Here is a 16,650-nt window from a genome sequence, read left to right as displayed (position 1 = left end):
TTTCTGCTTCTATGAGTTTGACTATTAGATCTCTCCTATAAGAGGGATACTGCAGGATTTGTCCTTCTGTATGCAACTGACTAATTTTACTTAATGTATTCTCCTTAAGGTTCATTCATGCTGTCGAATATGGCAGGATTTCCTTCTTTCTGAAGGCGGAATTATGTTCCATTGCATGTACATACCATATTTTCTTATCCATTCATCTATCAATGGACATTTAGGTCATTTCCACATCTGACTATTAAGAATAATGCAGCAGTGAACAGGGGAGTGCAAATATCTCTTAAGATTATATTCATAACTTAATAAATTGATATAAAATATCAATATAACTTCACAGTAATGGATATGTGCCATTGTATGTTCATGCAAACCCATAAAATATATAATACCAAAAGTGAATCATAATGTAAACAATGGACTTTGGTTGGTAATGATGTGTCAATCTAGATTCATCAGTTGTAAGAAACATACTACTCTGGTAGGGAATGTTGACAAGAGACTGTGCATGTATGGGGCAGGGGATATATGGGTAATCTCTGTAATTTCCCCTTAATTTTGTTGTAAACCTTAAAATTGCCCTAGTAAAAGTCTTAATTTAAAAAGAGAGAAGAAAGATCTCAAACAACCTTACATTATACCTCAGGGAGCTAGAAAAAGACCAAAGTAAACCTAAAACTAGCAGCAAAAAGGAAATAATGAAGATTAGTGCAGGAATAAAGAAAATAGAGAATAGGATAACTGCAGTGAAACTAAGAACTGATGTTTTGAAAAGATCAGCAAATTTTAGCTAGACAAGTAATAAACAAAGAGAAGACTGAACTCTATAAATCAGGAATGAAATAAGAGATAGCTGGTGTAATGCAAGTAAAAAGGAACATTAAAGGCTACTATGAGCAGCTATACACCCAACAAATTGGATCTACCAAGACTGAATCATGAAGAAATAGAAAATCTGAATTTAACTGTAACTAGCGAGGAGACTGAATCAGTACTCAAACTTCCCCTCTCCGCAAAGAGAAAGGCCTGTAACCAGATGGTTTCTTTGCTGAATTCTAACAAACATTTAGGAAGAATTAATACCAACCTTTCTAAATGAAAAAAAAAAAAAAAAAAAAGCTCCTTTTTATTTTTATTTATTTTTTTTTAATTTTTTTTCTTTATTTTTAAAAGAAGAGGAGGAAATACTTCCAAACTCATTTTAAAAGGTTAAAACCAAAATTAAAATAAACAAAAAGAAATGGATTATTTTAATAAAATAAAAGCTTAGCATTATCATGATAGCAAAGTAAAAACAGTGTAAGAAAGAAAACCACAGGTCAGCCAAAGTGGGACTATATCAAACTAAAAAGTTTCTGTACAACAAAAGAAACAATCAGCAGAACAAAAAGACAATCTACAAAGCAGGAGAAAATATTTGCAAATAACATATCTAAGAACATCCAAAAAATATGAGAAATTCCTATAACTCAATAGGGGAAAAAACCAAATAACCTGATTTAAAAATTGGCAAAGGACTTGAATATACACTTTTCCAAAGATATAAAAATGACCACAGGAATATGAAAAAGTGCTCAACATCACTAATGACCAAAGAAATGTAAATCAAAACCACAATATCACTTCACACCGATTAGGACGGGTGTTACTAAAAAAAAAAAATTGTTGGCAAGGTTGTAAAGAAATTTTAACACTGTACACTGTCGATAGGAATTTAAAATTGTTCAGTTACTATGGAAAACTGTGGTGTTTCCTCCAAAAATTAAAAACAGAACTACTTTATGATCCAGCAATCCCTCTTCTGGGTATTATATAAATATTTTTCACTGCCATAAATATCCTCTATGTTCTACCTATTCATCTTGCTCCATCCCAACTTGTAACTCCGTAAGATTTGCTTATGTTTTAGTCACTGATAAGCCCAAAGCAAGGCACATGGTCAACTCCAAGGCCAAAGGGTGAGAAAGTACATTCCACCCATTATGAGGCTCTGGCAAAGATGTGGATACCTAATATAAGAGAACAAGTAATTGGAACCAATATTTCAAATTACTACAATATCACTGCTATTACTAGTACATATCCTTCAGTACAGAGTCTGTTTCAAATATACCGAGGAATCCAGATTCCATTTGAGAAGCAAGGAATAGCACATCTTTCATATCTTTACTACAAATATTAGTGCAGCCAAATTCTAAGCTTTCCTGGGATATTATAATGTCAAACTGGCTTGTTTCTGGGATGTTCCCATTGTTCACGGGCCCAGGTTTGCTTTATTAGATCATTTGCTCTATAGCTTTCCAAACTTTATGGTTTATTTTTACAATTCTCTTTAACCTTATATGTTAGTCTTTTTTAAAAAAAAACAAGTCATTTTCTGGCATTTCAGAAAGTTGTAGATGAAGGCATGTGTTCAATATACTATCACTAACTGAAGATTCCTAAATATATGTATAGTAAATGTAACGAACTCTTAGCTTCTTAGTTTGTAGAGAAAATTCAAGCAGGGGCATGCCCTAGTTAACATTTACTTTATTAGCTGAAAAGGAAAAGAAATACAGGAAATAAAAGGCAGCCTAAATAGTTCAAGAAAAAAAATTCATTATATGCAAAGCTGCTTAACAATCAGATATGTATTACAGGTAAAGGTTATCTCTTCCATCCTTCTTTGATCTGAGGGCTTTTGCTGCATAGTCCTTTGTGATTAAGCAAGGAACACAGTGGATAGTGAGCAGGGGAGGGAGGCATTGGTGAGGAGGACAAGCACACCTTCTCAAAAGAAACATTTAGTCACTGGAGGATTTGTGGACAAAGGGACAATTTCCATAGTGGAATAATTTAAAGTTGAAATTATTTTCTTACCTAAATGATCTGATCCTCTGAAGAGTTCAGGTGATGGGAAGCTACTTAAGCTTTCTTCAGAACTCTTATATTCTGTGTAAGAGTCTGTGATTGAATAGCTCAGAAGAGAAGTGGAAGCATTATGCTGCCAACTTAGTCCTATAAAATAGATAAGAAAACAAAAAGGGTAAACGTTTCAACAGAAAACAATTAAAATCCTAAGAACTTAAATTTGCAGGAATATACATGCAGTTGTATACTGTAAGAAGGTAAAAATCTGTTTCCACATACAACTGAAAAGGCAAACTATTGTACACCACTTATTTCAATCTTATAAAATAACTGATTTTGATATTGAGAAATGGATTATAATATTTCCCCATTGTTTCCAAAGTTTTACTCCTCTAATTCTTGACACAAAACGTAATTCGTGGGCCTCCCTGGTGGCACAGTGGTTCAGCGCTGGGCTGCGAAGCTGCCTGCAGCCTCTGCAGCACCGGTTCGATCCCCGGCCGCTGGGCGAGGGTCCCACATGGTGCTCAGACCTCTCCTGCCACGCCCGCTGCTCCCCTCAGCAGTGTATTTCGTCAGTCTGTCTGTTCTGTTCCCTGCTCTGGCTCTGGTGAATCCTCTCACCCTCCCACGCTTCTGACTGTACCCAGTGCTTGTATAAATAAATAAATTTAAAAAAAAAAAAGTTTAGAAGGACTCGCATAGTTCTAAAAGTTAAGGGGTACCAGAAACTTGACTAAGAAAAAGGAACACATATACTGCTCTAGTCAGTCAGCATTGATTAAACACTTCTAACATGTCAAAATAGAGATCAACACTAATAGAATCTCACTGGGTTTGGAGGTAAGGGATGAAAACCTGTTATCTCCAGCCCTGGAGCTGTCACAAATCTATTTCTACTTATCTACTACCTACCTAAGACTAACTTAACTCTGCCTTTTCTACTTTAACCTTACCACATCTTTCTCTCCCACTCCAACCACACTTTAAAGCTGATTGTTGGTTCCTACTTGGTCACCTCTAGCCACCACTGCAACATTTAAATTGACTGACTTCATCTACCATCTTTTTTCACCTTCTCAGATGTCAGAGGTAGGTCATCCCTTAGAGCATTTTTCTACTTCCTCTATACCAGTTGCCCCAGAGTACACTGTCCCTGTCATTGCTACTACCCACCCACGTTATTACATTTCTCTTGCCTTCCATCTCTCAAAAGTACAGGAGTGCCTCTCACAGGAAGGCTACCAAATCTCCAAACACAAGTCAGGCTCAAATATTAGGAAAGCCCATATGCAATGTCTGCGTAGTTGGGTAGAGAAAGGAATAACTCAATGATCATAATTATAATATATAGTGGAAGGTTGTTTATCACAAAAGAAAAATGCAAATGCATTACATCTATGTCAAATTATACATTCTTTTTAAAGCTTATGAAACTTGTCTCCTACTTTGTCATAATTTCCTACTCTCTAGAGACAACTACTATCGATTTTAATTAGCTATTTCTTTTAATATCTTTACATTTCTCAAGTAAATGTATTCAATATTTCTGTTATGATTGCTCATGTATACTTACAGCTGAGTGATGCACTATGAATTACGTTAATCACCTATTTTGCTATATGTTTTTGGCTTAAAATTTAGTTTTCTAAGTAGCTATCACCATTTTATCCCACCTTCTTGCAAAGTGAAAATTTCCTCTCAATACTTTGAAAAATGCCTGGTTACCTATCAATCACTTCCTTCCTTCAGGTCATAACTTCCAACTTGTGGGGCCTCCCTGGTGGCACAAGGGGTGAGTCTCAGCGCTATCAAGCTATCAGCAGCCAGTGCAGCATGAGTTTGATCCCTGGCCAGGGAGTTAACCCATATATGGCACAGCAGACCTCTCCTATCTCACCCACTGCTCTCCTCAGCAGTGTATTTCAGCAGATCTGCCTGTTCTGCTCCCCACTCTGTCTCTGGTGAATCCTCTCACCCCCTGCACCTCTGGCCTACACCCCAGCTCTTGTATGCATAAATAAATAAATCTTAAAAAAAAACTTTCAACATGTTTTAGAGTTTGGTGGGCTCTTCTTCTCCCTCCCCCCTCCCCAGACAATACTTTTGAAAAAGTATTCTCAATTTGCTTGCTCAAATGTGGACTAGTTGTCCAACAGACATGCTGCACAGCTTTCTTCCTGATTCTCTATCTTTTTTGAGCAATGATTGCAAGCTCAAATCATGCACGGAAAGTCTCTTCCTGGCCCTACTCTCTAAACACAATAAAAACCCAAGTCAGTCTCCTTTCTCTGCTCATTCAAGTCATTTTCAGTCCTGCATGGGAGTCACCCCATTCTTCAGAAAACCTCCCTATATGGAAACAGACCCTTCTAATATGTGAGGGCATTATCAGTTTTAAATCTGAACCAAATTTTGGGTGGGGAATCCATTCTGTCTCTCAATTTCAGTTCTCTTCAGAATTTTAAATGCATTTTACCACCACACTCTAGTTTCAGTTGTTTACTCTTGAGAAGTTCAATTCCATTCACATCCTTGATTGTTTAATTGCAATCAAGTATTTTTCTTCAGAAGATGCAGGATTTCTCTCTTTATTCTGCAGATTTTAAAATTACATAATGTTGTGCCTTGGTGTGGTGTTTTTTACGTTCACTGTGATAGGAAACTGTTGGACTCTTTCAATATGTATGACTCATGACCATAAACCATGAACCAGCACAAAAGTAGCAATGAGAATGAATTTCTAGCTTTCTGTGTTTAATATCTGGAAGTAGTATTTTTCAGATGTTACAAACTCTCCACAAAGTGAGTTTAGAGGGGCTGTACCTCAACATAATAAAGGCCATATATGACAATCCCACAGGCAACATTATACTCAATGTGAAGAGCTGAATAGCTTTCCTCTAAGATCAGTAGTAAGATAGGGATGCCCACTCTTGCTTCATTTATTCCACATAATATTGGAAGTCCTAGCTAAAGAAATTAGGCAGAAAAAAGAAGTAAAAGGCATACAAAATAGAAAGGAAGAAGTAAAACTGTCACTATTGGCAGAAGATATGACTTTTTGAAAAGAAAACCCTAAAAGCTCCATCTAAAAACTGTTAGAATAAACAGATTGAGTAAAGCTTAGGGTATAAAATCAATATACAAGTCTGCTATAATTTTATATACTAACAACATTTCACAAAGAGAAATTAAGAAAACAATCCCATTTACAACTGCATCAAATAAAATACCTTGCAATAAATTTAATCAAACAGGTGAAAGATTTAAACAGTGAAAACTATAAGACATTGATGGAACAAATTAAAGAAGACACACAAAGAAATGACACACATTTCTATAAACAGCCTTCCATAGCCACCACCTATCTGACATTGCTTCTTAGCTATCTTAAAGGCACCTATACCTTAATGCATTAAAACTTGGATTTATGATTTTTCCCTCAAACTAGATTTTTTTTTCACTTAATGGCAAGACCTTGTATCTAATTATGTCAGCCAGAAGCAGGTGTCATCTTTGATACCTCCAACTCCTTCACTCTATCAAATCCTATCAATTTCACTTCCTAAAACAGCCATCAGAAGAAGTGCCTACTTCTTTCCATTTCTAATGGAAAGTACAAAATGCCATTTTTCTCCTTTAAAAAACAATAGCCTCCTAAGAGGTCTACTTGTATCCACTGCTGTTTCTATACTATAGCTAAAGTAGTATCGATATTATTTAAAAGACTTCAGTGATGGTACAACCTTATCTCCTCACATTTCCTTCTTGTCTTTACTGTACAATGGTCTTTCAGTTCACTTGAACACATAATGTTCAGTCCCAGGTTAGGGTCTTTGCACATGCTGTTCCCTCTGCCTGGATTGCTCTTTACCTGTCTTTTTTGCATAGAAGTTTCTACTCTTCTTCATATCTCCATTAAATTGCCATTCTCTCCAAGTAAATGCAATCAGTTGCACTGAAGTTAAAAACTGGAAACATGGATTTTTATAAGAATTATATGATCCTAGTATTAATGAGCAGATTTGATATGTTTCTGTAATGAGTTTAGATAACTTCTTTAAACAGTCACACATTTTAAGCAAAGCTAGATTATATTTTCTATGAAGTTTGTTGTGATTCCTCAAGAGCATAATAGCCTTTTAAAAAAATCTTTCTTGGGCCTCCCTGGTGGTGCAGCCAGGGAGGTTGAGTGCAGCGCTGTAAAGCTGTCCACAGCCTCTGCAGCACAGGTTTGATTCCCGGCCAGCCAGGGAGATACCCACATGGTGTGGCAGACATCTCCTGTCTCACCTGCTGCTCCCCTCAGCAGTATTTTTGATCGTCTGCCTGTTCTGCTCCCCACTCTGTCTCTGGTGAATTCTCTCGCCCTCCTGTGCCTCTGGCCTGTATCCCTGGGATACAGGCTCATTAATACTTTATTTACTGTATAAATAAATAAATCTTTAAAAATTTTTTAAAAATCTTTCCTTTCAATGCTTAACACAATTGCGATTTCACATTTATTATTACTATATGTGTTTGAGGACTAAGGATGAAGCCCAGAGCAGAAAGGCACAAACGTTCACCTAGGACTAGAAGAAAGGCACATTCTTCCACTAAAATTGGAAGATGGCATTAAGGTACACATGTATACTTTTTGTTTGTAAGGAAAACCCGAGTTCACATCTGACCATCTTACCTGATTCTAGTTCACTATTTGATGAACTACTGTCAAACTGGAGGTTATCTGTCACTGACTCCTACATGAAATAAGAATTAAAAATATAGCACAAATTATGAGGTTTAATATTTTAATATTATAACATTGATTTGATTATTTTGAAAGTGAATATTGACTGTGTAAAGGAGTTTCATTTGCATAATATATACTTTCAGCTTACTGATGACAGGTGTAATTATAGTTAATATTAAATCTAAACATAAACATTAAAATACAATATTGTGAGCATATCAAGGGAGTCAATATAACACACTTGTCAACTAATGTGGGATAAACCAGCAATCAGAAAATAAACGTGAATCTTTTTCCAATTCCCTAGGGAGGAAGGGTTTTTTCCCCTCTAAATATAAAAGCAAAATATATAAATTAAAACATTGATAAGTAAGTCTAAAATACTAGAAACAAAGTTAAAAACAAACAGACATGGGCATATTGTGGTGTAAAAGTATAACTATCATCAATATTTAATAAAAAAATATTTTTAAATAATTAAACAAGGGAAAAATAAACTGTAATAGCATACAAGTAAGTGGAAAGTAAAAAAAAATGCTACGTTTCCTCTATCACATACATATATTTTTTAAGCTTTGAAGATGGTGCAAACTTGTCAACAAAAGTAAAAAATTTTAAATGCAATCCAACCCTTGACACATTACAAAACACTAATTGTATGGTAAATTTGATGTACATATAAAAATTCTGCAGCCAACCAATATCTACAACAACAAAACTTTGTAAATAATCTCAATCCTCCAACCACAGGAAAGCAGTCATTCAAATTAAAGTATATCCATCAATAACACAAAACGCTATGTAGATGCTAAAATATTACTTGGAAGACTACTTAATATTAGAGGAATATGCAATGAGATAATGTGTAAAATGAAAAACAGCATTAAAAAGGGAATGAAAACTGTAAAAATCAGAACAAATTGTTTAAACACTTCTTTGGCATTTAGTCTGAATCATATAGAAGGAATACTTAACAGTGTTAAAATCTAGGATGAGAGACTTTTTTTTAAAAAATGACTTGTTGAAACTTCCCTCCCCCAAAAAACATGTTATGGAGGAATATGTAAGCTAAAACACTGGCACATGATTATCAAATGTAATGCTAATGTCAGCTGAGTCACAGCAATTTTTAAAATATGGGTTTCTCCAAACTACAGCTGTACATCTTTAAAACACTATACAGATTCCACAATAAATATCATAGATCAAGAACTTACTATATAAGGGCCTCCCTGATGGTGCAGGGGTTAAGACGCAACCTATGAAGCTATTCGCAGCCACTGCAGCACAAGTTCGATGCTCTGGCCGGCCAGGGAGCAACCCGGCCAGGGAGCAACCTGGCCAGGGTGCAGCAGACCTCTCCTGACTCCCCTGCTGCACCCCTCAACAGTGTATTTCACTCAGTCTGCTTGTTCTGTTCCCCACTCTGTCTCTGGTGAACCCTCTCATTGCCTCCCCCACCTCTGGCCTGTACCCCAGTTCTTGTATGCATAAATAAATTTTTTTAAAAAAAGAACTTATATAAATATTCTAATGGCAATAATCTTATTTCTAGTTGTTAATAGGAATTTAAATGAGAAACTATGAAAAGACTTTAAAATCTTAAGTGTTACTAAACATAAAGGAGTGATAAAGAAATATTTTTTATCTCTTACATAGAAATTTAGCCAATAACAGACATTTATTTATTTATTTTTGGTCAAGGAAAAGAAAAAATGAAAGTGCACATCTAGGAATCTACCACAATCAGAAATTCAAGGCCCCATCTATGAGCACATCATCAATGTTCATAAAAAATAGTAGTGAGCTACGTGTAACGTCTATTGAACAAAGACCCTAATGTACTTTCATCTGCAGGTAGATCAGCTACCGCTTGTCTCTACTAAGTGTATCCAAAGATCATAGGAGAAACATACATACACTCAATGGAGCGATGATCTCATCCTGGGTCTCTTCACTAGTGCTATTTTCTTGCGGGCTTTTCTGTCCTGAGACTCTTAATTGAGTGCTAGCAAACAAACAACACAATTAGTTTGCAGCGTCTGGACTGCCTCTCCACCTTTAGGTTCACACTGTTCCGAATCTGAAAGGCTCTTGGGGAAAGTTTTAGAAAGTAAAGGACCAGAGGGCCTCCCTCGTGCAAGGGGTTGAGACTCAACCTATGAAGCTGTACACAGCCTCTGCAACACGAGTTCGATCCCCAGCCAGGGAGCAACCCACATGGCGAAGCAGACCTCTCCTGTCTCGCCCGCTGCTCCCCTCAGCAGTGTATTTCAGTCAGTCTGCCTGTTCTGTTCCCCACTCTGTCTCTGGTGAACCCTCTCAGCCCCCCACACCTCTGCCCTACACCCCAGTTCTTGTATGCATAAATAAATCTTAAAAAAAAAAAAAAGAAAGAAAGTAAGGACCAGAGTGAGACTCGACACTCAATGCTACAAAAGATTTCAAGGAGGTTTTATGGCACTTGCTTTTATAACTTGACAAGATTTCCTCTTCTTTCTTTCTTTCTTTTTTAAATCTTAAGTCAAATTTCTGGGTCGATGTTCTCAGAAAAGTGAAATCAGAGTATTCTATTTCTTTTGTTTCCCGACTCCTGCCGTGAGGGACTAATAGAAAAATAGCTTAAATTTTGAGGTGCCCAAAAGGCATGGGGGTTATTATTTCAAGCTACGCACCTCAGCGGCCCAGAGCCGCTACCTCTCAGCCTGCTCTGCTCAGCCTTCTCGACGATCTTCGCCAAATCATGCCCTTGGCCACTTCCTTTCGCGCCTGAGAGAGGGCGACTCCTTTCAAGGCGAAAGCCTGGGGAGGCCGCCCGCGGGCCTCTGGGGTCCCTGGCGTCGAGGCCCAGGTGCCCCCCGACCCACCTGTCCCGGGTGCCGCCCCACAGGTCAGCCAGGCCGGGCTTCCAGTGGGCAGGGAGGCCTCGGCCAGGACCTGAGGGGGCCTCCACCTTCTCAAGGGTGCCTAGATCTGGCGTCGGGGTCAGGTTAAGCCTTTCGCAGGCCCGCTTCTTGCGGGTGTAGACCTGTGGCCACAGCGCCATCCCACCCCGGGCCTCGGCGCCCCCGGGCCCTCGGTGGCCTCTCCACGCGTGGCCTTCCTCAGGAACAGAGCTACAGTCGGAGGGCGGCGACGGCCAGGACGGCCGACAGGGCAGCACGAGAGGAAGGTGAGGGAAGCTGGGCAGCCCCGGCCGGGCCCAGGCACTCGACCTAAGCCGCCCGCTCCGCTCCCGCGTTTTTATCGCGGCCAAGATGCGCAACGGCTTCTGGGAAGACGCGGAGAGGCGCCGGCGGCCCCGCCCACCAGGAAGCGCCCCGCCAGGTGACGCGCTGCGACCTGCAGGGCCCCCAGGGCAGGGGGCTGCTTCGAGGACTGAGGGGGAACCTCGCAGAGCCTTCTCCTCCGGAGGCGCCCATGCTTTCGATTTCCTCTTTAGCCTGATGGAGCCAACGCGTGGTTCCCACGCCACTGCCGCTCTCCTTATTGGCACTGCTGTAAGGCCCTTCTTGGTAATGGAGTTCTAAGTCTGAGCACAGGGAGTCTAACACGTAAGCCCGACTCTGTGCAGGAAGGTCGAAGATAAACGTGAAAGCGACAATAAGCATTCACCCAGACACCGGCGGTCCCCGGGGGCCGCCGTTTTGGGGGGTGGGAGGGAAGATGTATCTGAGAATCTAACCAATTTTGGGTTCTAGGAAGTTTTCTTCTCGAGGACAGGCACCATATATATATATACATACACACACACACACAGAGGTTGGATTATCTGGCTGCGTGTGATAAACATGCATATAATAATAAGCATCTTATTTTTTAAAAAAATCTTATTTCACAACACTAAAAAAATACCATTTGAAGAATTTACAAAAACTCAAGACTTTCTGTGAAACTCCAATACTGTGTTGTGATAAAATATTGTTATAATAAATATAATATACTATATAATATTTTAGTGATTATTCACTCATATATTTTAACCTCCTTGTAGAAATGCATAACAAGCAATTTAATATATGATTTAAAACAACTTTGTAAAAAACAGAAGGTAGGCTTTCTTACCCCATTAGATACAGTGTTTACAGTCACTGAATTGATACTCAGTACCTTACTTTGTGTTAAGTATTGTGGTAGGTCCTGGGGATACAAAGGTGAATTAGAAAAGGTCCTTAAATCAAGGATCTCACAGTTTTGCTGCGCTATAAAGCAGTTTTTATATTACAACATGCTTTCTTTTGTCACAACAGTAATATGCTGAGTCTGTAGTTCACAAGCCAGTTCTCCAGGCTCTCCTGTTTTCCTTGGGGGGGGGGGTGTATTGTGAAAAAAACAAAGTTCTTAAATGACCTTTATAAGATCTTGGTCCTGGGATGCTCTGTGCCTAGTAATGGAAGAAATTTTGGGGGTGAGGGGGAAGACAAACAACAGCTTAAAGCAAAAACCACTCTAATCTTCAGTGACCCTATTCCCTAGAATTCTGTCTTACTGTAGTGAATTACACTCACTGAAGTGCTATCAAGGAAGGATTTATGCAAGTCAATGCATAGGGTCTCAAACTGGAATAACCTTCCTTAGAGATTACCTAGTTGCCACCACATTTTGCAGCTGAGGAAACCACAGCATTAAGGAGGCTCATTATTACAGATGGTTGGCATAAGTGGCGCAAGTCTCCAGGCATTTGGCCAGTGTGCTTGTCATGTTCCCATCACTCTCAACACATAGCTGGGGAAGGGTTAGGGAAGCAAGGAAAGGAACTTGAAGCCCTTGAGTAGTAAGGAGAGGGTGAGGGACTAGAAATTGATGTGTTCTTTTTAAATCTTCACCTAGAGCCAGCCTATGGAAAGGAAAGGAAATGTGTTCCAACAGCAGCATGATACGGTGAGGCAGAGAAATCTCAGCTTGGTGATTTGGCTACCCCCCAATCCATTCCCAAATACAAAAATGCAAGAGTGAGCATTTAACCATGAGTATTAAATTCAATTTTTCTAGTTCCCTGTTCTACTACTTCCATATCTAGACTCAGAATTCTGCCGTTGGTGATTAAATTCACAGTGTGAGTTTGACTAGGTTTGAAACAGTCTTGGAGATACTAACTTCCATGGGAAAAAATTCCAAATTTTGACAAGAGTTCTGAAGAAAGCATTTTGGAAAAGAGCCAGTTTGTGTATTTGGGGTTCTCTTGGAGCCCAGAGCAAATGTTTACTTATGGAATAACTCACTGAATAGCTCACTTTTGGCACCATCAAACTTTATGGTCCAACTGAAAGCATTTATTTTTGCTTAGTTGACAAAAATGGAAAATAATCACAGTGATAAATATAACTTCAGGTTTTGCAGTATTAATGCTTTGCAACATATCAAAGAGGGTTAGGGGGATTTTCATTCAGTAGACATTTCTTGAGCATTTACTACTGGCCAGCTCTTCTGCACTGAGGCCACACCCTCAAGCGACTCACAGTCTGAATGGGAGTGGGGCAAAGGGACCATCAACCAGTCAGTATGTGGGAAGCTTCTGAGAGAAAAGGATAGCCAAGCCCAGTTTTAATACTTAGGGGTTGGACAGGGTGGATTAAAGGAAAGGGCAGCCTATGAAAAGGTGACTATGTACTGTATGAAGGTACAGAAAAGCACAATACCTTTAGGGCGATGTGGTTTGACTGGAGCTGAGGCTCTGTTGGGGAAGGAGAAGGGAAGAGATGCTAGGCTTTGTGTATTAAACCAGTGAGACTGAACTTTGTCCTGAAAACTATGGGAAGTCATCAAAGGAATATTAAGCAAGAGGGTAGCATGACCAGATTTTCAATTTAGAAAGATCGCCCTTACTGAATCTGGGTAGTGAAATTTGAGTAAGCTGGGGTCAAAACAGGAAGACTAACTACTAAAGCCCTGTAATATTCTCGACAAGGATGGATGACATTGGCCCCCAGCTACACTAATACTTTCAAGAATAGAGAGGAGTGGATGATAACAAAGACACTGAGAAGGCAGAATTTAAACAGCTTTTAAACACTTTTTTAAAAAGTGTGCCAGTTAACTTGTGTATAGGTAAAAGACATTATGGAAATTCTGTGTAAGGGCTATCATGATGGAAAATTTGAATACAGTTACTTGTTTGTTTAAAAGCATAAAATGATTTAAATTCAGGACACATTTGGTGCAGACCAAGGAGAGCCTCTCCGGGGACACCACAAGTCTTTGGAGTTTGGGGATCTTACAGGGGATGTAGAATATGCTGACTAGTGATATGTTTATCATAGCACTAGATGATTACCACATTTCTAACATCGGGACCACATTATGTAAATAGTAATTATGTGCAGCTTTGAGAAACAAAAAAATCTTTATTTTTTACAAAAGTTTTCATAAATGCATCTTATATATGATGTGCATGCTATTATAACAAAGCAACTAAAAATAGAATTACAGTTAAGATACTTTTATGCATATTTAAAAAGTAATATTTTAATCTCTTCAACTTTTAAAAATTGAAAGTAGAATAAGCATCTCTTCAAAAAATATCTATTTTCCCCCATGCAATTGTTGCAGTAATTTAACAAGGAAAATTAAAATCACCAGTCAAATGAATGTTTAAAAGTCTCTGTCACCTCATGAAAACCTTTTCAGTTTGGAATCATTTTCAGAAATGTTTGTATTCCAGAAAATGTACCTATTGGCGCTGGGTCAGTGTTCTAACTGAAGCGTTTCTCACTTAGGGCTTTGTCCCTCACTTGAATCCTTAATCCCGTTCTTACTGCAGTTAATTGTAGATTCACAGAAAGCAAACTTGAGAGAAAATTCAGACTACTGGAATTGGTTTTTTCCTGTTTATGTAAATGCTTCCTTAAAATAGAAATAGGCAAGAAAAAACACAGCAACTTAGCCCAACATATAGCTTGTCAGTTTTATATCGTTATTCATTTTGTTCCTGAGATAGTAAGTTTGTAAGTAGTCTGTTTTCATGCAAACAATACATTTTCCCATTTTTCTTTACATTCATTTCATAGTGTTTTAAATTCGAAACAACGATCACATTTGTGCTTTATACACTTTGAAAATAAAGAATAATTCATTTTCTTTTCTGGATAAAAGAAAAGAATTACTGGGTGTTTTGAGGGGTAATACAATCAACAATCAAATTGAGTTGCTAAAACATTATTTGGCCATTAAAATTGCAATATGGAAAGTTCTATTTTTTCTCATGCTTGTAGTTTTTACCTAAATTTAGAAAGGTTGACTTGTTCATATAAAGAAGACATGGCATGTCTGTCTATTCCTTGAACGTTTGTAAGTTGCTAAACATGTGAAGCTAAGCCTATAATCACACCTGATTTCAGAGGTTAGACTTCCTCTCTCACCTGGAAGGGAATCACAATACAATATAAATGTTATTTCTGACAAAAGAGAAAACTTGGTGTATAATTCTATTTTATAGTACTCACAAGATTAGTTTGTAAAATATAACAATTACTAGCACATTTGAATGAGAAACAGCATGTGTAGGCTTAAGGAATTGATCTCTGCTATGGTTCTAGACTTAAATGGGATCTGATATTCACCATGAATGTGAACATCTTAAGTGCATAGCCTTTTTATATATTGGTTAAAGAGAAATGCAGACTTTTCCCTCTCAGTATAAAGCTGGGAAATCTGAAGCAAGGAGGATTTTTCCATTAATACATATTATTTCATTTCTCCTTTATTAAAAAAGTTCAGTGGAGTTAAAGAGAGGAATAGATAAATGTACATGCAACATATTTAGGCCCCACTGTTGATTTTTCTCAGCACATCTTCAGTAACCTATTTATTAGCCCACATGTGATTTTTCACATAGGTCAGGGCAGGTAGTAGAAACCTAAGGTCTTTAAAGTGAGAAAACGGAATTTTAGGTTGTTCATAATCAATCATATCTAACTATGATGATGTGTAAATAGAAACAAAATTTTGTTTAAAAGTATTTGCTTATATACATTGTTTAAAATTCATTTGGAAACAAAGCTAACAGTGAAATTTTAGTTGAGTGTAAGGACAATGGGAAACAGCTTCATTTTCTTTGAAATGTGAAGCTATTTGTCTTTAAAATAGTGTGAATATCCAACACAGGTAATGCTTTTTCTCTTTTAATTTGTCAAATATATACTAAAATATAAAAAATTAATTTTATGTAGATATGGCCTTGGAGATTTTTAATATTTGTTTATTCAAATATAGCTTTAAAAATTAATGTGAATAGAACTATAGCTCATTTACTAAAAGTCACATTTACAAGTGGGTCTGTGAAAGAATATTCTGAAGGAAAATGTAAAAGATTGGTTAAATGCATTAAAAAACTGTGGTCCACTGCCAAGACCGAAATATAAGAAATAATCTCCAACGCAGATTAATCTAGTAAACCTCTGTGGTTGTGAAGTTTTAAACCAGTAGCATTTATCTACAGCTTGGATTTGCTCCAGGGGACTGGAACTGTGAGGCTAACAGTGCCCCTAACTTTATTTTCAGAATCTTGTCTCTACAGAAGAAAACTCTTTTTTAGGGACAGTTCCTCTTTCAGATGCACAGTCTGTAGCTTGGAATTTAATTGCTGTCCATGCTGGGCTTTAGTTATATGAACTGCTGGCACCCACGTGCAAAAAGTATATAACTACATAATGCCAGGGAGGAAGTTTTCACGGTTAAGCTCAGATAAGATTTTATGAATGGAATTATGCTCTAAAGTGGTATTTATTTATAATAGGCTTAAAAAATTTCTTAGGGGATTTTGAAGAGGTTCTTCAAAATTATGATACTGAAAATTATTTTATTTGGAAATAACATCTCCTCTTTCCCACATCCTGCCTTGATAGTTTTGCTGAAATAAAGTGAAATGGTTCAGAACTATAACCATATGGGTGTCCCAAACGTGGTGTGGACATACTGAGAATGAAAGCCTAGAGGAAGCCAACAGGGAATTCTAGGTATATTAATTGTAACCCACACTGAGAAATAATTCTGGGTTTCTTCTCCCAAGTCTTTCTCAAAGGTCCATTCATTGTAGAGGCAACAGACATCTTTTTAGA

The 16,650-nt window shown here is 37.8% G+C and overlaps 1 protein-coding gene across 2 annotated transcripts in view; it reads right to left on the bottom strand.

Moving 5' to 3' along the window:
* The window catches only part of MEIKIN (meiotic kinetochore factor), a 99,384-nt gene extending 88,544 nt beyond the window's left edge, over positions 1–10,840 (bottom strand). For both annotated transcript variants that reach the window (XM_054694445.1, XM_054694446.1), the window contains exons 1-4: positions 10,270–10,840; positions 9,515–9,602; positions 7,541–7,601; positions 2,866–3,003 (exon numbers count right to left, since the gene is read on the bottom strand). In XM_054694445.1, coding sequence (XP_054550420.1) covers positions 2,866–3,003; positions 7,541–7,601; positions 9,515–9,602; positions 10,270–10,640 — 658 coding nt within the window. In that variant the 5' untranslated portion in view covers positions 10,641–10,840. The remainder of the gene's footprint in view (positions 1–2,865; positions 3,004–7,540; positions 7,602–9,514; positions 9,603–10,269) is intronic.
* Between the last annotated feature and the right edge of the window lie 5,810 nt (positions 10,841–16,650).

Source organism: Talpa occidentalis, unplaced genomic scaffold (genome assembly GCF_014898055.3).
Source record: "Talpa occidentalis isolate TD23 unplaced genomic scaffold, MPIMG_talOcc4v2.1 talOcc4.13, whole genome shotgun sequence".
Classification (NCBI taxonomy): Eukaryota; Metazoa; Chordata; class Mammalia; order Eulipotyphla; family Talpidae; genus Talpa; species Talpa occidentalis.
Note: the sequence above shows the minus strand (reverse complement) of the source record. Positions and strands in the feature narration are given on the sequence as shown.